Source organism: Lucilia cuprina, chromosome 6, assembly GCF_022045245.1.
Source record: "Lucilia cuprina isolate Lc7/37 chromosome 6, ASM2204524v1, whole genome shotgun sequence".
NCBI lineage: Eukaryota > Metazoa > Arthropoda > Insecta > Diptera > Calliphoridae > Lucilia > Lucilia cuprina.
Genome location: NC_060954.1, coordinates 30,983,620 through 31,005,764, shown reverse-complemented (window position 1 = coordinate 31,005,764; position 22,145 = coordinate 30,983,620). Strand labels below are relative to the sequence as shown.

Below are 22,145 nucleotides of genomic sequence, written 5' to 3'. Positions count from 1 at the left end.
TAATTTTTTAATTGTAAAGAAAACATACATGTATACAAATTTAGGAGAAAATTGACAAAAAATACGTGCGTTTAATTTTACAAATCGTAACAAGTTTGTTTAATTAATCGTTTGTTTAATCGTGTTATTGGAATGTGTTTAGAAAACCTCTATCTATCGGTTAATGTTGTTGGATCACAAATCTCCTAAACAAAAATAAAACTGTCAAATACTTACAAAGTCATTCGTATAGAGACGTAAATATGTATGTGCATCTGTACATATCCAAACATACACACATCTGATAAAGTAACGTTTAAATGCATGCGAATGACGACTACGAATTGCCATTCTTAGAGACATTAAATACCCGCCAAAAAATACTGTTTTACGTATTTGAGTACATATGTACGTAGTATGCATGTACATATATACATACATATGTATGAACTAGTCGTTTGTCTCGTACCCTGAAAGTAGAAGCTATGTTTCTTTTGATTGATAAACAATATCGGTTCATACATACATAGGTCTTAAATTATGTAGGAGACTTAGAATTTCTAAATTATGCAATAATAAGTTAAAAGTTTTAGTAATTAGACTATTTCAAGGAGTTTTTCAATTTTCAATCATAACATAAACAGAATTAGCATTTCATACTTCTTATTCATTTGGTAATTTAAATATTTCTTAGTATTTGATTAAAAAACGCTAAATGAAAAAAAAATATTATTTTCACACCAATTGCAATTTTACTGTTAAAAAATTAACAATTTATTATTATTGCAACAAATCAATCGACCAAAATTAGTCGGTTAATCGTTTGAGTACTCTAGTTACAAAGACATTTAATTTATCTTGAATTTTTTTTTTTTTTTTGAATTGGGTCCAATAACAACGCGATCATGGCTAACAAGTAGAAACGCATTAAAATGTTAAATCGTGGAAAAGTGTAAAATAACAAAAACAACAACATTTAATAAAAATACTATTATTAACCGCCCATCAAAGTCAATTACAATAGTGTAGTGCATTTCATTTAAATCAATGAAGAAAAAATCAAATAAAGTTGAAAATTCAAAATAAAATTCGAAAACAAATTCAAGCAAAACATCATAATTACATATATCTGCCTAATATAAAATGATAATATAAAAGTGCGTAAATGAAATTTGCAAATAAATTACTAAAAATAATCTAGTTTCAAATGGCATTAATACATAAAACAGAGTTACCAACTTAATAAGTTTAAAAATATAACAAAAATATATATTAAAATATAACAAAAATATATATTAAATAAAATAAAAACTATTAAATATTTGCTATGCAAGCAAAGTGAAAGAAAGATTGAGTTCAGACCTTTAATCAATTTAGTTTACCATCACTTCATTTCCATCAACACCACATAATGCTGGCAGCGGAGGGACCCGTTAAAATATCAAGTAAATAATCATCACATATTATTTATTTACTTTTGTTATTAAAATTCCAATACCATCTTTTTATATGGCAACTCTAATTTCACACCTAATCTATAATGTTTATAATATTCGAAAGTACATGCAAGAACATTTTTTTAATACATTTAGTTTGTACATTAGACCAGCTCTTGAAAAAGTATATTTTTTAATTCACCACTATTACCATTAGTGGTGATAAAAGGTATATAAGTTTGTCCTTAGCAAATATGCATATTCATCTGGGACCCAACAAAGTACATATATACATATATTCCTTATGATATTCGGAGTCTGTTTAGGTATGTCCGTCTATCCATCTGCCTCCCCGTCTGTGTAAAACATCATTAAAAATTATAAATAAAAATTTCAAAAAACTCCGAAAAAACAAAATTTTCGAAACATGTTTATGTATTTCTCACAAAAACTATACATTATAATAGTATAAATAACACCACACATTTATTTCTATATGAAAACTTGATTTCTGTTAGAAATTAGCGGAATCGGTCCACAATTATACATATTCCCGTTACAATGTTAATATCTTTAACAACATTTTACAAATTAAAGTTTATGTCAATAGAATACGTCAATAGAATAGAATTTGAATCTTTTAAAGCTCCTATATAAAATTGCTTAAACGTACATTTCTCATTATCGAATGATGATGAATATGTCAATGATGAATATGTCAATAGAATAGAATTTGAATCTTTTAAAGCTCCTATATAAAATTGCTTAAACGTACATTTCTCATTATCGAATGATGATATCCATACAAAATTTGCACAAATATTACTTTTATATACAGCATTCCAAAATTGGTCGTAGCTCCCATACAAGGTCCCTTTCCGAAAAACACATTAGCTGTATTATTATTAGTAAATTATTTTATAAAATTTCCTTAAATTGTTCGCACACATTAAAATTATTAAATATCTCTGAAGCATATTTAATGCGCTATAAAATGCTAAAGAAAATAGCATTTGGGAGAATTCATGTGAAAACGGACATCAGTCGGATTTACCATCTTCGATTTTAAGGAAATACCACACATGTAATATATATAATAAATTCCACATATTATTGAGTTTTCGAATGAAAGCTCATTTCAATGTAAAACAAGTAGGGTTCTATAAATCGACTTTCGAATAATCCAACAATCGACTTTTTGTCGAAAAAAGTCGAAAAGTCGAAGTCGATTATTTTGTCCAAAAAAAGTCGATAACTCTATTATCGTCTGTGAAAAAAGTCGACTTTGTTAATAAAAGTCGAAAAATTGTAAAAAGTCGAAAAAAGTCGAAAAGTCGGAAAAAGTCGAGAAAAGTCGAAAATAGTCGAAAAGTCGACTTTTAACTAAATGCAAAAAGTTGAAAAGTCGACTTTTAACTAAATGCAAAAAGTCGAAAAGTCGACTTTTAACTACATGCAAAAAGTCAAAAAGTCGACTTTTAACTAAATACAAAAAGTTGAAAAGTCGACTTTTCGTTTCAACTATAGAACCCTAAAAACAACTATGAATGTATAGTCGGGCATAGCCGACCATTTGATACCCTACACAAGTATGTTAAAAACAAGTAAGAGTGCTATATTCGGCTGTGCCGAATCTTATATACCCTTCACCATAGTGTATTTTAAACATAATTGATCTTACAGTCTAGTTAATAAAAACATTAAAAAAATTTGAGTCGATTTAAGCCGAATGTTTCGGCGGCGACTCAAGCAACTAAATATAGTTCGGCGGCGGCTATGCTCCGACTCGAAACCGGTCGACTTCGACCACTGATTCATTGCTGGAAAACATTGTTTTTGTTTATCGTAAAAAAATTGTTTTAAAAAGCACTTGAAAAAAATTTGTGTTAGTTTTAAATTTCAAACTTACATTATTCGCACAAAAATTATTGTACAATAACTCACAATCTACTCTCATATAATTGAAAACGTTTTAAATACTTTTTTCTATTCATTAAAAAATATATTTGCAAAACAAAAGGGAAAATTATTTTATTTTAACAAAAAATGCAAATCATATTTTTTTACTGTGTATTTTTTTGGATTCCAAACATACAAAAAAATACACAGCTGAATAAAACCAAATACATCTACACACACACGTTTACATCTTTTTCTATATACAGTGTTTTTGTTGCTTTTTTAACAATTTTTTGATGAAATTTTCAGAGGTTGTCTCGGATTTTTGCTCATATCTCCGATATTTACCGACCGATTTTGCTGATTTTAAATAGCGATCTTCTCGAAAGCATGTCTAATAGAATTTTTGAAGATTCGGATCTCGCCGATATCTGGGGTCCTCTAAAAACTGATTTCAACAGACACACAGACGGACATGTCTTAATCGACTCCGCTATCTATAAGGATCAAGAATATATATACTTTATAGGGTCGGAAAATTATATTATAGAAATTACAAACGGAATGACAAACTTATATATACCCTTCTCACGAAGGTGAAGGGTATAATAAGGATTATTTAAAAAAAAAAAGCATTTGATTTTTTTAACTTTATTCCGGAATATTTTTACCAGAGACAGTAATTGTTATTATTTTTATTAAAAAAATTTTAAATTACAATTTGTAAAAATTTCTGAGAATTTTTTCAAACAAAAATCAATAATAAAAAACACAAATAATTTTTAAACCATAAGGCACAAATAAAAATCAGACAATGATTTTTATTTTTTAAAATTAATTATTAAACTCATTATGCGATATTTACCTTTAAAAGACGGTAAAAATGATCGGGTTTAAACATAGATTAATAGAAAATTGGTAAAATTTCTTTCTTTGATCGGGTTTAAACATAGATTAATAGAAAATTGGTAAAATTTCTTTACCACTGATATAATTGACCAAATTTGCTGAAATTAGATTCGAAAATTGGAAAATTAAAACTTTTTAGGTGATTTTTATTCTTTGTTTAGAAAAATAAAAATCATTGATTGATTTCTATTTTTTGTTTGAATAAATAAAATTTACTAAGTGAGTATTATTAAAGAAATCATAAATAATTTTTTTTTTTTTTTGAAATAATAAATAGAATTGAAAATAATAAATAGAATAAAAATCAAAAATAATTTTTATTTTAAATTTTTAATATAAAAATTAAAAAAAAAACATTTCTCTGACGATTCTTTCATACTGATTTTTTTAAGCAAAAATTTCATAGATAATAATTATTTTCTGTCTCTGAATTTTACTTATTTTTGACAAAAAAAGAGATTTTTTACAAGAGGGCTCAAAGGGGAGTAGGGTAAATAAACCAAAAATGTTCAACATTTTCTCAAGTTTAGCTTATTTCTTATTGACATATTATTATTTGAAGAAAAATTTACTGGTTTTGTTTTAATTACAGAGATATGAAACTTATGCTCTTGAGAATTTGATAATTCTGAAACCCAAAATATTAAACAATAGTAAGTTTTAACATTTTCTACTAAATTCAAATCGGTTTTTGTTGTTCATAGGCCGAAATATGGAAGGCATTTTAGGAAATTGTAATTTTTCTTTGAAAAAATTCTAAAACTGATAAAATAATCTCTATATTACACGGATTCGCTAAAAGTACCATTTTTGTTTCATTTGATGCCAACTTATAACATTTCACAGTTTCGAAGTTAAAAATTCAAAAGTATAAAATTTTCATGAATTTTAAGGTCATTACAGAATTTTTTGACAGGATAAGATATATAAACAATTCCCAATATGCAAAAACCTTTGAAATGATGTAAATATGTATTTGAAAACATTTATACATAGCCTTTGAGAACAAATTTGAAAATTTTTGTTTTGGTGCCTTCTCAAACAAAAAAGACAGATAGAAATCAAGCATATTTTTTAAATGTAATTCAAATTTTAAACAGAAAATTTTTTCAAACGTATTTCAAACCCTAATTATAATGCTAACTAAAAACTGTATACATATATTTATTTACATCACCTAAAAATAAGACATACATACATTCATTTTATCAGATTTTTCAATTATATCTCAACTATTTCTCCTATATTTAACGTGTTTTCGTTCCCTTGCTGTAGAAAAATGTTCCTTTTTCATTTTTCTAAAATAATTTATTTTTTTATGAAAATTTTCTAAGTTCAGTTAAAACAGAACTTTAAAAAATTAATAAATATCAGACATTAAATTTTGTTAAACATATCTTCTAATTATCATCTTTACTTCAAAGGCTACACTTTTTAATTTGAAAACAATTTAAAAAATACGTTATTTGGTTAAAAAAATTAAAAAAAAAATGTTCATAGGTTTGAATCAATGACTATTTTGTTAATAGTTGTGTCACACTATTATAGTTTGAAAAATATAAATTTTTAGAATTAGACACCATTGCCAGAAGTTAAAATGTTAATGGAGTTTCAGGATTATAATAAGTTACTTGACTTATATCCTACACTACGTGGTAAATTACTCCAGTATCATCGCCGTATTAAAATAACATGTTAAAACGCCAATGTATAAATAGTGAAAAGTTGTTTTATTATTTTATTTATATTTATGTCATTATTTTTTGCCATTTATGTAATTTTTGCTGGGTACTTAATTATTTTTCAAAAATTAGGTGAATTTTTAAACTCTAGCATAATTTTTCCTCTTAATTGATTTTGTTTCGGCAACAGATACTTACACATAGAACGTAAAATGTATAGAAAATTGTAAATATATTTGTACATAGGATTATTTTTATTTTATATACATTTATTCATATGTATGTGTACATACCAGTAAAGTTAATCACCAATAAAAAAATCATCTTCCTGAAAGATGTCATTCAATTAGATGCTGGGATGTACAAACATTCATGTATGTATGTATAAAGTAGATGTACAATAAATAACGAATTAAGTAAAGTGACGTCAATACATTTCCTCACATTCATTTATCTCTTTAGGTAGATATGCCATTTATTCGGATAATTTTCATTCTTGTGATATACAAAATTTTTATGATAATCCTATTAATCAATAAGGGCTATCTCATTTATATATATTTAAAAGCGCTTTATGAAGTTAATTAGATATGAATGTTCTTGTACAAGTTATTTTCTCAATTTGTACGGACATTTCAAAAAATTCTAAAGCGACCGTTCTGAAAAAATTGATATAAAACAATTTTAGTTGTTGTTAGCTTAAAACAAACCATAGAACACATCCTCTGCCTCTGTCCTGCCTGGTAAATATCAGGACTGAGTTCTTAGGCAGTCCAACATTGCATGAACTTGCGGCTCTATCTACTATAGACGTTTAATACTATATTAATACCACGGTCATGTAATGATTTTGGCTTATAAGAAACTTACTTTAATGGGGGCTATACTAAAAAATGGACTGATATTGCCCAATTTCAATACAAACCTAAGATATAAGGAATATTTGTGTACAATTTTAACCCTCTAGCTCTTTCCGATCGGACTCCATTGTGCTTTCAACAGACAGACGGGCGTTGTTTAGTAACTCGACTCTCAGTACACACTTGATTTTCATTCAGTAACCACAAAATCTGAAGTTTATATTTTTGTATAAATGGTTAATTTAACTTATTAGGAATGTATTAAGGAAAATAATAGGTTTGTGACCTCTGCTTTACAGCTTAATTTATAATTGAGGTACAAAAAATACCCCTTAAAAATTAAATTAAAAAAACAGAATCAGAGTTGTAAGCTGTGTATTTTTTGCGTTAACACTAGTAGTATAATAAGGCGAAAACGGAAATATACCTGTATCTCGATAAAAAGCGGCAAAAATAAGTTTTATACAAGCAAAGTTCCCCTCAGAATTTTTTATTAATTACTAAATATTATTCAAATAAAAATCTATTCAGAAAATTTTATTGGGGTTGGTCCATATTTGCCCCTTTCAAAAAATAAGTTTTCCGTCTATAAAATGCTTAAATATATTAGAAACAAGGTTATATTGAAGATAAATACTTTATTATGAAAAATAAATAACTTTATATGCATATTCTTAACTGGTGAATAGCATTATATGGTCGGCCATGCCCGACTATATCTTCTTAATTTTACCCTACACCACTTTAGTGGGGAGGGTATATTGGATTTGTGCTGATATTTGTAACGCACAATAATATTGGTCCTATACCCACCTTAAAGTATACCAATCAACTCAGAATGGTTTCATAGTCGATTTAGTTATGTCCGTCCGTCTGTCCGTCCATGTAAACCTTTTAATCAAACTACAGGTTGCAATTTTGAAGATAATTTAATGAAATTTGCTACATGATTTTCTATGGTACTAGAAACGAATCCTATTGAAAATGGTTTATTATTTCACATAGCCCCCATACAAATGAACCCCCGAATAGGGCTTTTAAGTTCATAGTTATGTTTAACATACATGTATCTTGACAAAAAGCTGCAAAACCAAGATCCATATTAGCCTTGTTGAGCCTCATGAACTTTATAATTATAGGGCCTCGTTAGGCCCTAGTTCCTATAAATGTCAACAATTTTTTCTCAACAATAAATGGCTTAAGTATATCTGTTGCAAGGTACAATTCAGCTTAAATGCTTTATTATGAAAACTAAATCACATTTTATTTTTGTAACAGGTGTAGGATATTATATGCCAAATTTTCCATCTGTATTTTCTCTCATGTGTGATGGTTTCATTTCATATTGCGATTCCATCCATTCTGTTCAACACAAAATTTTGACACATCATATTATTGTGGTATAATGAAACCTGACTTTATTCATACGTTACACTGTATGTATGTATGATTGAAATTGTTGTGAAGATACTATGAAAATGAAAACAACAAAACGCAAAACTAAGTAAATAAATAAAGAACAATTGAAATGATATTGGTTGGATGGTATCTTATCTCTACATGATGTTAATTTGTTGGTAACCATTCTGAAAAATATCTACACACATACTCTACACATGGATAACAATTTTTAGATACAATTTGAATGTACGTTAGTTAGGGAAGTCCCAAAAATAGTTATGTATAGTTGTTAACAATATGCATGTCTTCACAACATTGTGAAGTTTTCTTTGTAAATATTATTTTAAATTGTGTTTATATTTTTGCTTTGCAAAATTATTTTTGAACAAAAATTAAATTATATAGTTTTATTTTTTATCTTTTGAAATGTTTTAATTATTAATATACTAGCTAATACCCGGTGTGCTTCGCTACCCCAACAAAAACAAATACATAATAACCAAAAAAATGTTTATTTAGTTACTAAATTATAAAATTTTTTCTAAAGGTTTATTATAATTTCTTTTGATGATAATATATTTCATTTAAATTCTAAAATTCGTTTGTTCTTAAAAAATAATTCGTATTCTTATGCCTTGGGATATACAATTTTTATTGTTTTACCCTATAGTATAAATAAAAAAACAACTTAAAAATTTTGAAAATTCTAACCACAATAGTTTTCCAGATTAACAATATGTTCCATATGAGAGATGACAAGGAAATTATTGCAAGTTCGCCAATTTCCATTTAACAGTTTTCAATATATACGAAATTTTTATTTATCTCATATATGTGGTGCCAAGCCCCCCATTAAGAGTCCGCCCGTTATTTTCTAACCGCCTTATGCAAAAACGATTATTAAGTTAACAATGGTTGTTAAAACCTGTTTTTATATGGAAAAAGTGTGCAGTAAACCACTGTTAACTTTAATAATCGTTTTTGCATAAGGCCCTAAATGTTCACATAAATGTCAAAGTTATTCATTCCAATATAAACGAATTTTTGTATAAAAATTATATGGGAGGTGCAACGCGTGGCTCCCCGCCCACTTGAAATTCCAAAAAAGTATCCTATGGCCAATTCCAGATATAAAGGAATACGCTGTGAAAATTTCAAAAAAAATCGGTTTAGCCGTTTAGTAGTCTATATCGTTCAAAAATACAAACAAGCACACATTCATTTTTATATATATGTAGATTCCTGATAATATAAATATCCTTTCTGCTTCGATCTTTCATATTTAAGTTGGTTATATCAGCAATTGATTTAAACTTGACAGCTGACATGAGCAAACAATAATAAATTTATTGGTCTTAAAACTGTGTATAAAAATATTTTTTAAAAGTTGTAGGACACAACATTCTTTCCATTTTGGAGCTACCCTAATGTACATATGTATTTTAGATCCGTGCGAGAAAATTCAGCTGCCAACAGATAGGAGTATATACATACATACATACATACATACATACATACATACATACATACATACATACATACATACAGATGCTGCTAAATATAATTATAAAATGCTAATGTTGCACTTTTAATAAAATTATAATAACAGTCGTAATTTTACAGTCCCCAAGTAATCTTGAAAGTGGGCGTTTAAAAAAGAGACTTGCAAAAATGTATATTGTCACGCATTTCTTTGAACTTCATTGTAGGACAAGCGTATGTAAAAAAATCTACTCATCGTGTAGCCAGTGGCTAAGGAAACCCCAAAGTTAGTTAGGTATTTAGGACACATCCTATAATTATATAAGCACAAAAAAAGGAATATACATACATAATAAGAAATGTTTGTACCTGTGGTATCAATTCAATTAATGAAATATCAATGTTTGCTGGGTAATTGCACACGCACAAATTACATCTGTTAGGTTCAGTTGTTAAATGAATAAGCTATATATGTTCTATTGTTTTTCATTCAGTTAAACTTTGACTAACCAGTCATTTATGAGTTTTTGGTATTGAACACAAACTGAGATGTGGTGGTTATTTTAGTTGTCATTTTTTTGTGAAGAGAACAGTTGGTTGTTGCGGCTGTTTATATGATTTTAGTTGAGATATAGTCTGTACTAAAGTATAGTATGTAGAATAAACGAAAACAAAGTTATTTTTCTTTTTACGGTGAATTAATTAAAAAAGAAAAAACAATCCAGTGAATTACACGATAATCAATGTATTGGAAGAAGTGTAGTAAGTATAAATAAAGCATAGTTTACAAATAAATACCATTTTAAAAATCCTGTAATTTAGTAACTTTAAAATGTAATCAATACACTATAAATTTTAAAATTATAAAAACGATTTTGAAAAAGTGTATGGTTATAACCTCCAACATCAGATCATTGTTTTTAATGTTACAACACATTCTCTCATTAAGTGTGATCACAGGTAAAATTTTTTTTCAAAATTACCTCGAATTTAAAAAAAAAATTATTTTTTGTAATAATTTTAGCTTTATGTGTTAATATCCCTTAAAAAATTACACTTTGAAATATAGGTCGTAGAACGATAAAGTATATATGTTTTTTTCTTGTCCCTACTTAAATTCTAAGAGGATCTTGTCTTGTCCATTGGTATAACTGCATTTTCTTACATCTGTTGAAATCACGATAGGTAACAAATGAATGCAGCTTATTAGCTGAATTAAAATCTCCTTACCAGGAAATGTATGTAGTGTAAGTAAAAGTCAGCGAAGTAACATGCCAATACAAAGAAAAAATTTCAATTATTTAGCCAATTTTTTAATATATAGTATTTAGTACCTAGGAGCGGGATTGATTATATGAAATAGGCATCACTAAATTTGTAACACATGAAAATATAGGTACACCGTAAAGTACACTAATTTACTATATACTAAAGTATACTAATTTAATTTTCTGAGGTTTGTATCTCAAGTATAAACTTAAATGATACTATTGTAATGATCGAGCCTCATTTGAACTTAGCCTCCATACAAAGTTCCCTTCAGATTATTAATAGAACATACATAATAAATCTATAAACAATAGCTTTTAAAATTTGTGAGATCCATACCTAGATCCCATATAAAGTCCCTTTCAGAATTTATATACATAAATGCTTTAGCATAAAAAATTATTCATTATATATTTAGGATTTCCAAACTCAACATATTTTTAAAGAATACTGCATTTATTAGTAGCCAAATTAAAAAATCTATTCCTTTTTTGTCAATAAGTACTACTTATCTTATCTACCTACATACAAATGATAAACAAGAGAAAAAAATCGATAAATTATGTATAGAAACCATTGGCAATCCAACATTCAAATCAGTATACCAGTAGATAAATTAAGTATATGTGTACTAGGGCGATAGTCTCAATCGGTTAAGAATCCGGTATTTTTATTTTTTACTACTGTTGACTATGTACGTATGTATGTATGTATGTATGTATGTATGTATGTGTGTGTGTGTATGTATGTATTTACATATTAATCCCAATAGGAACTTAATATAAATTTTACAAGATTTTGAATTAGTTCAAATATTAGCATCTCTGAAATCAACTAAAAGTTTAAGTAAATGGGTTATTATATTTAAGGAAAAAAGTCGTAAAACAAGTATATAAATACAACAATTACACAATTACACAGTAATACATAAAACAAAAAAAAATTGCCAATATATTGGCTTTAAGTAAAACATGTTTTTCGAAATTGAAAGAACTTATTTTATTTCTCCGAGGAGAGTCGTTAGGGTAACTACATGTGTAAGGTCTATCATACTGTCATCGCAATCAAAATCTGTATTCTCTAAAAAAAAATACTGTTTAGTGACTGTTCAAATTTTTAACATTTTTTCTACACAACCACTCAATTGAGTTGAAGTTACAAAAATAACATTATATATATTTTTTGAAATAATATTTAGTTCTAGAAAAATATTGATTTAACTAAAAAATATAGTGCACTACGGAACGGACGGAAATAGCTGAATAAACTCAGAATTTCATAATTATAGAGATATATGCATGTATGTTCATTAGAGTGATTCACGCTTATATGAAAGAAAAAAATATTGCCCGACAGCCTTCCCCCTCTTTAGAATTGTCCTTGGGTTGTAAAACTACGTCATGCAAAAAAATTAGGATAACGTTAACAAGTGCCGCAAAGGATCCGAATTTCCCAAGTGCATTTACAAAGGGGAAAATGCCGATATTTTAGTAATGAATTATGAAATATTTGTAAAGAAACAATTCTAAAAGGGGGAGGGTAAAATCCGCCACTTTTTTGCAGCACTCTAATATTCATATATACATTGTTGGGTCTCAGACTAATATTTCTTAGTGTTACACACGGAATGGCCACTCACTGATGGCGGTAGAAGGTATTAGTTGAAAAATATATAACCCAACAAACACAAACTCTATCGTTTAAAAAGTTTTGTTTTTTTTTTATTTTAAATTTCAATATTTGTTTAAATAATAGTTAGTCATTTTTATTAAATTTCAGTTGACCAATGCAAGAAAAATCATCATTTAAAATTATTCTAAATTTGACACTTCACACTTGAAAATAATATTAAAAAACTAAAACAATTAAAAATTTTGATTTTTTTTCTGAAAATATTTTTAATAATTTTGTGACAAAAACCCAACTTTTAACATTGTTTAATACTACAGCAGGGACTATTGGGCCAAAGGAACTGTGTAAATGCTTGAATTAACGTTTAATATAAATGATTATTGTTAATTTCAAAGCAGCCCAAATGCAGTTTAAATACACGCTACATCACACTATTGGGAACGGCAACTCTTGCGTCAATGCAATGATGTTATCCGTCTATAAAATAAGTCTATTTAATAAGAAGAGGCTCAGTACAAAATTTGACTCCAAAAAATGTATATATACAAAAATGTTACTATAAATTGTTATATTGAGCAGTACATTTATCAGTTAAGCAAATACTAATTTCTTTAATAAAAATTCTAAATTAAAAACTACTATATAACTTATTGCAACTTACTCGCAATGTGGTAGGGTATGATGTATTCGGATACATTTTGTACTTTCTCATTTTTTTCTTTATGTGTATTAAAATCTTACTTTCATTTCATTCTAGGCACGGGCACATCCGGAACAAGTTCATCTGGTGGTGGTAGACCTGGTCACAGGAAATCATCACTTGCATTAACACCGGAGGATGAATCTGTAGACCAACATCAGGTAAATATAAAACCAAGTAAGAGTGTTATGCGTCTATGGTGCACTTTACTTAATATGTTTTTATGATGCCAAAAAATTTAATAAAATGTTTTTTAATATAAACATTAAAATGTTCGATTTAACGATTAGTATAAATTATAGGGACTTCACAATATATTTTTTTGTTTTAAATTTAAATGTTTTTAAAATATGCATTTTTTGATAACCAAAAGTGACGTTTTCTGTTATTTTGTATGGCAACACTGCAAAGTTTAATCTTGTACTCAAAAATATCAAAGGGGATTAACATCAGAATCAATTTATTTTCAGATTAACTAATATGATTATTAATTGGTATTTGATTGCCAACTCAAAAACCGCTCATAGAGTCCGACTTATAATAAAGAGTTATATTTTCGACTGTGCCGAATATTATATACCTCTCACCATGTTGTGCTAATACTTAAGAAATTATGCATTTTTTTCTCTATTTTAATTAAAGAACTACATAGTAAGCCAATTTACCTAATAAAAATATTTTTGATTTGGAAGCAATAAATGTAACCACCGCATCTCTAAGTGCTTCCTCTATTGCATGTGAAAGTTATTACCTTACAAAAATTATTTTGATGGGCATATATTCAGCAATTATTGTTAGTGGTTTAGAAATTTGCATCTAAAAAGCTCTAAAATCACTTAATTTGTATCAATCTTAATTGTAATTAATATTTAGTGTTAAAAAATAACATTAATTCAGTGAAATAGGCAAATTCAACCGTCTGAAATATGCACATTTTGGATTCCTTATGTATAATTAGTAACAATTTCTCTCCGTCTAAATCTGCTTTCGAGGAAGCACCATTTTTTATTATATGTTCCATTAAAGTTATTATTGAACTGCCTTATACTTATGAATGAATTTGTAGATACGTCCGTGAATGTATATACTATCTTTGGTAGAATTTAAATTTAAATTATTCCCACAGTACCTTTCTACCTGTAATACAAGTGTATAAAAAGTATATTCAACAACTTTCTATGTGTATTAACCCTTTCACGAACAAAACTAAACCGCTTTTTGTGTATATTACTTCAACACACACTTTATTGATATTGATTAATTTTTGATATAAAAAATTAGAAAAATGTTTTCGAAGGATATCGCGGGATATTATCCTTTTTAGCATGTAGTGACTTAAAATTCTAAAAAATAACTTATTTTTCTTTAGAAATAATCGTTAACTGTAGCTGTGAACTCAAAATTATGCTTTATATCTAGTGTTTATAAAAAAACCGACTTTTGAAGAAACCGGTTTGTCGGTTAACTGAAAAATGGCCATTCCTAGAAAACCGGTTTGTCGGTTATCCGAGAACAAAAAACCGGTTAACCGAAATGTGCGGAAATCTATTAAATATACTTATATTTAGTTGGATGAGAATATTTTGCGAAATATTATGAATGGCTGAATAAGATATTTGCACTTTTTAGTCTAGCTATGTACAGTAATATATCATAAGAGAGCAATCTTATACAGATCTGAAGCTGCAATTGATTAGTTAGGTACATGGAAGTAGTCAGAGGAGAGATAAATTGACCTTGCAATACATATATGATACTATTAATGTATGTACTAAATATGAGAAAAATAATAACAATATTTGTAAACAAATATTTTCTGCAATCTTTTCCGAAATTGGTCTCAAACTTCCGTTTTTCAGAGCTTATCGCGGAAAAATAATTATAATTTTTGTTGCAGTATTTCTGGTCCGTAAACTGACTTAGTGTATTTTAACGGGCTTATTAACTCCAAAGTAATTTAAAAATTTCTTAAATAACCTATATTATTTTGTATAACCTAAAAATTACGACAATTTTAACACATATTTCAAAAAAAAAAAAAACAAAAATAATATGCATCTCGAACCCACACAAATTTTAAAATCATTTAAAAGCCAATTTTTTACTTGCTTCCTGAAATTGTAAATCTTTATTTGATATCAGGGTCCGTAACAGTTTTATGTTATGTCAAAAAATTTAATTTATAACAGTTATTTTGTGACTTTAAAAATTGAAAATTTAAAAAGTTATTATTCAACCTAAAAATTAAAATTCAAATAAAACTCATTTTCAAATAAAACTCATTTCCGAAAAAATTAAAAAAGCTTGTATTCATTCATAACAGAAAAATTACCATTTGCCGTTTTTGATTCAGATGTTTTCAGCGTCAGTACAAATCAACTATTTAATGGACTTGGTCAGATATGCTCAATAAAATAAGAGACTGAAAAAATATATAAATACTTTTTTTTAATTTTTTGACTGGGAAAACAAAACTAAGAGCGTTTTTTTTAATCACCATACATTCTGAAAAAGCACTTCAATACGATTACATTGGTATATAATAGTATAGGTCTACGTTGACTCCAATATAGAGATTTTTTTTGGGTTAAAAATTTCAGAATAACTGTTATTTGCAGTCCCTGTTTAATATAAATAAAATATTTTTAACATATCTTAACTTTTGTTTAATACGAACGGAAAAAATATTTAAAATTTTGTATACAAAATTTTTAAAAATGTGATTTTTTGTAAAAAATCTCGGTTAACCGGAAATCAATGTTGTCTAAAAACCGGTTCATAAAAATAAAATAAAAAATTACAGCGCATTTGACTTTTTTATATTTTAATTAAACTTCATATCCAGATTTTGTATAAAAGTAGATTAAATTGTAATTAACACAAAGTAACATTGGTTACAATTCCGAGTACTCTGAAAATTTTCTGTGGGGAAGTTTGTTTATTTTACTATTTTTACACATTTTTCATCTATTGGTGAATAGCAAAGTAAAACAAGTAAGAAATAATAGTTGGTCGAGGCCGACCATATAATACCCTACAACTGTTACGAAAAGTAAAATGTGATTAAGTTTTCATAATAAAAAATTTAAGTTGAATTGTACCTTAGCTCAGATATACCTAAGCAAATTATTGTTGAATAATACTGTGGGTATTTAAGTCAAATTTGAAGGGGGCTTTTATAAGGGCTAGGGTCGAATGAGGCGTTATAATTATAGTGTTCATGAGGATCGTCAAGGCTAGTATAGAACTTGGTTTTGCAGCTTTTTGACGACATACGATAACTCGGTTAATCATAATTATGAACTTAAAAGACCTATTCGGCGGGTCCAGTTGTATGAGGGCTAGGTGAAATAATGCACCATTTTCAATAGAAGAACATGTGACAAATTGCATTGCAAACATTAGCAGAAACCTAATATTCCTCCCCACTAAGTGGTGTAGGGTGTAACAAATAAATTTCTTTTGAAATTATTATGGTTTTGTTCTATGAATACAAAGCGTTGCCATATTGAAATTAGCTAAATCCAACTACTTTTTGGATTTAGTAAATCCGAAATAAAATTAATTCAGTTATTAAAAAAAGCCCCTATTGTAGAAATGATTTATGTTATCTCAAAGAAATCAATCAAAATAAAAATATAGGTCCTTGTATACATTGCCAAAAAGAAGTAGCTAATGTTTCGAACAATTTCCTCATTTTGACAATACGTTACGTGTTGTTCTTGGTCTGTATTGTTTTAGTAAACAATAGGGTTGTCATTCGAATAAAAATTATTCGATTATCGAGGAAAATTTCTTGTTTTTCTTCGAACGAATAAAAAATTTCCAATTTTTCGAATCGAATATTCGAATAAAATTTCAATGTTACTTTTTACCCATAATTTAACTAAATCTGAAGAAATGTCGTTATTAAAACAAATCTTTTACTACTTTTTGCAATTTATAAAAATTTATATTTTGTTTTAGAAGTGTTTATGGGTTTTTCAATGCGTGCAATAAACAGAGAGTTCGTAAAAAACCTGCTTATGTAGAATTTAGTTGCTACACAGGCATTTTCAAGCGAGTTATGTACGTTAAAGTCATTTTCTGATGAAAAATTTATGTTTGATGTAGGATGGATTATTGACCGATCCTCACAATATTTTACAAAAACATTATGGTTCCTTATAAATGTCTACATTTCGAATTTCTGAAGGGAACCTTATAAGGGTGCTATGTTAAATCGTAGGTAGATATTGCCCATTTTCAATACCAAACAAAAAAATATTTGCCGGATGGGCGGCTAGATTGTTTTAGAATCTAATATTTCGATGTGTTACAACGGAATGAAAATACAATACACACCCCACCTTTTTTAATGGTGCGTATTAAACATTTTAAGCAGCTGATGAAATGCACACATATTTCTTTACTTAAGTTAAACATCGTACACTCATGTTATTATAAAAGCCGCAGCTTCCACTTTGAAATCTACTGAGAAATTAAAAATTGGTTCAGATTGAACTAAGTTACTGAACGCAATCCAGTTTTTTACCCGTATCTCAAGATTTTGAAGTTGTTTGGCAAGTTTTATTTATGTTTTATTAAATTATTCGAATAAATACTTTAATTCGTTATTCATTCCAATAATTTTTAAAATTAAGTCGACTACTCGAATATAAAAAATATTGTAATTTTTTATTCGAATAACTTTAAACACGAATAATTGACAACCCTAATAAACAAGCAAACTAAATAAAGGACAACATTTACCATATGAAACTGTATGAGATTGTCTCGAATATTGTTCATATTTCTGTTATTTGTGGACCGATTTTGCTGAATTAAATATGTCCAGAAGATATCCAGGAACAGACGGGCATAGCTTAATCGACTGATATCTATACAAATCCAGAATAATGAGCAAAATCAAAAGAACCACTAAACGTATAGTGGTTGAATGGGATAAAAATTATACATGATATATACGAAAAACTTAATTACTTTGATTGAAGCGCGCAAATGTTATAGCAGATTAAAATAAAAAAATTTAAAAATCTTTAAAAATACAGGTTAAGCTATTTTCAAACAAAAATAGCGCTCATTCGTAAACATTTATTTATAAGGGCCATCAGTGCATGTTTAAATAGTTATCGCAAATATCACATTTCAGAAAATACAGTGATATTTCAAAAATGTATTTTTTTTTTTTCTATATCAAAGATATTTTTGTATATCAAAGATATTTTTGCTGAGTTTTATCCTGATCACTAAGGATTCTAGCAATTTCGTTTATACCGATGGTATTACAAAATAACCCAATATAAAAAAAATACTAAAATCCGATTTCTAAATAATAAACACGTTAAGTTACCTTATCCATAAATAAATTTTCATTTGCATTTCTGTCTCATTCGATTTAAAATTCTAATTAAGTTTCATTACGTATATGTTACTTTGGATATGAATGGGTTAATTTATTTATAACTTAATTTTTTTAGAACATTTCAAAATAGTTCTTTCTGATAAGTTGTCTTATCATTGTCAATCAAAGGTAGAGAAAAGTTCTTACACTCAATAGTTTGAGAACACATATGAGTAAAAGAAAATCGCATATTTAAAGAGAAATTTATAGTCCCGCATATCTGACCCTATAATACTATACCAATAATTTTCATATTTGAAGATATGGTTCATATATTTTGAACATTACAATTACGGATATTTTTGATTTAAGGAGAACATAAAAAATGTCTGGCTACGGATAGTGTGACAAAATTGTTGTCAAACAGTGTTTAAAAAATTAGATTACCTCAGTTTAAAAAATATATAATCGATAATTATTTGGATTTAGGGTCAATATTTTTACATGTTACAAACTATATAATAGGAGTACAATATCAGAGTTGGCATTTTTTATAATTTAAAAATGTATGTTTTCAAAATAACCGAAGTTCAGGTATATATCTTTGTTTCGTTATTTAGTAAGTCATGTCATTCAGTACGTAATTGGGGGTTGAATGATGAATAAGAGCGTGAACGGGGTATTATAATATATATTTCCCATTACCCATTCGCTTGAATTAGTTTTCAGTTATATGGAAATGTCTTAATTCCCTATAAAATGTTCTACCTAGAACCGATCATACAATCTCCGGATAAAGACTTGAATTTTCTATCCCTGATGTATAGAGAAATCCTTACCAAAAAAATAATTCTAACCCATTCTTAAAAACATGCTCTAATGTATTTATTTTTTGTTATCAATGCAAATATGATTTCCACAATAAAAATTGAACTTCGATCCGAATGAATGGGTCAATACTCAAAATTTTAAATTATTAATAAATAACAAGGATATTTGGGAGGCTATGTGTATGTGAAAACATTGTCTGATTTCAAATTATATCAATATGAATTCATTTGCTGTAATAACTTGAGGAAATTCTGAACGTGATTCTAAGCCGACATATATACATATGTATGTTTGTGGTTTACAAAACTATGGTAAAGTAGAGTACGACATAGTTTCATGGGCAGGACTAATTAAGATAAATGATAAGTAGTATCTGTACACCTGTATTTGTACACTAATAGTAGAATATATTGGACTACAACGTTTAAAATATCATTTATTTGGAAACGTATTATTAAAAACATAACCACCAAAGCAATTAGGGAACTATGGCTATGTATCAAATTGATCGCCAAAACTATCGATCGAATTATATGCACCTTGTAAAATTATTAATTTCAATAATTGTTCTCCATCATTTCCTTATTTAAATATTTTTTCATTAATATTTGCGTGGGTGCTCAACGAATTTAAATTCATATTATTTACATTAACCGACTCATTCCATACGAAAAGCAAAAACGTGTTTTTATTAAAATTTACCTTGAATTGTTTTGGGATGATATTTCCAAAAAATTAAAATTGTTAATATAAATGCAATTTACGCCCAACTTTGCAATTTTTATACGCGGCTTCAAAAAGCTTTTCAAATGATTCCACAAAATTAACAAAAAAAAACTAATAAGGGTCTTTTTGTAACTCCATCGATAGACTGTAAATATTTTTTGGAGCGATTATAAATGAGATCAAAAATCTTTTAATTATAAGAAAATTTTTAAATAAACATATATAAGTCGTGTCCACTTGGGGCTCTATAGTATTTTCAACAGACAGAGGGACGTCTTCAATCCAAAAACATTCGTACTTTCTATATATACAATAAACTCAAACCTATTCTACACGTGGAAGCGAAAAACTTCAAACAATTATATATATATATATATATATATATATAATATATATATATAATATATATATATATATATATATATATATATATATATATATATTATATATATATTATATATATAATATATATATATATATATATATATATATATATATATATATATATAATATATATATATATATATATATATATATATATATATATATATATGTCATACTTTTTGTCCTAACTGTATTTAAAAATGAGCGCACACCCAATCATTCGTTTGCTTCTACAATCACTATTTAACAAATAATTGGCAATACAATTAAATCATTTTTATTGAGAACCCACTGAAAATACAATAAATTGTTTTTAAGAATTTCATTCTTTCATTATTATTTATTTGTTGCTTTTTCATTTTTTTGTTTTACTCTTAAAGAGTTTTCATTATTACTTAGTACAATTCTTTGGCCGAAGCGTTCAGTTTTTTGTCGAGTGAGTGAAGTAAAAGTCACAAAAACCCGTATATCGTATATAAAAAAATATAATTATGTTAAACTTTAGTAAATTGTCGTTACAATAATAATTATTACAATCGGCTTAAAAAGTCTATTTAACTATTGTGGAGTACAAAATAAATGTTTGAAAATTATTTTAACAACTAACGAAGAAAAACATGAAAACGTTTCAATCAATAATTGTCATTAATATTTGAGAGAAAATAAATTAAAATCTAATGTTTAAATATTATATAATTTAAGTGAAACAATAAAAATATTAAAAAAATAGATAATTATTTGCAAATTGAAAACAACTAACTGAATTTTGACGTCAACATCTCCCAAAAACAAATACATATGTATATATATGTGTGTGATGAAAAAAATAATCTTAATGAAATTATATATATTTTATTATACATTCTCATATATTGGCAAATATATATAGGAATTTATGCGTGTGTATGTGTGATATTAACAATAATCTTTTGTATATATTTGAATTTCTGATTTTCATGCAGAAATATGAGAATAAATGCGTTTTTTTTATTGCAATTACGTTACAATTAGACAGACATTCAAGTTTACAAAAACATGACATCTAAGGGGAACCTTTTTTAATTCATTTTTATTTGGTGAATTTCTGCGATAACTTTTAACACAACAAACTAAATGTAATATCAAAATGAAATTGCTATATGTATGTATAAAATTGTACGAAGAAGATTTGAAGGCCTATCTATATATACATACTTCCGATAAATTAATGCATATAACTATGCAAAGTATGATACTATTTAGCACAAATTTGCTTTATGTGAACAAAATCATACCGCACATTATAGCAAAGCCCAGTTCACACGATAATACTTTACGTCCTAAAGTCTAATTAAAAAGTAAAATGACAAAAAATAAATCGTATGATCCATATTTCTATCATGTAAATAGATATTAAAAAAGCAGCTGTTTCACTTTTTTATACACATACATACATATATAGGTGTTAACAAATACATCTCTAAGCGACTTCCTTGGTTTTTGAAACATTTCAGAAAATTGCATCTCATTATTACATTATATTCATTTTGTTATTGTAACAAAAACAAAATACACGTAAAATATTAATCAAAAAAACTGGAAGCAGGTCCTAAGACTCAATATCTATAGATT

General features: G+C 27.1%; 1 protein-coding gene across 2 annotated transcripts in view; it reads left to right on the top strand.

The window, feature by feature from the left end:
- The first annotated feature begins 940 nt into the window (after nucleotides 1–940).
- LOC111683802 (high affinity cAMP-specific and IBMX-insensitive 3',5'-cyclic phosphodiesterase 8) overlaps nucleotides 941–22,145 on the top strand; it is a 41,318-nt gene continuing 20,113 nt past the window's right edge. The window contains exons 1-2 of one of the 2 annotated variants that reach the window (XM_046955600.1): nucleotides 941–1,424; nucleotides 13,307–13,410. In XM_046955600.1, the coding sequence (XP_046811556.1) occupies nucleotides 1,391–1,424; nucleotides 13,307–13,410 (138 nt within the window). In that variant the 5' untranslated portion in view covers nucleotides 941–1,390. Of the gene's footprint in view, nucleotides 1,425–10,376; nucleotides 10,411–13,306; nucleotides 13,411–22,145 lie in introns of those variants that run through there. The other variant, XM_046955601.1, reaches the window with a different exon arrangement.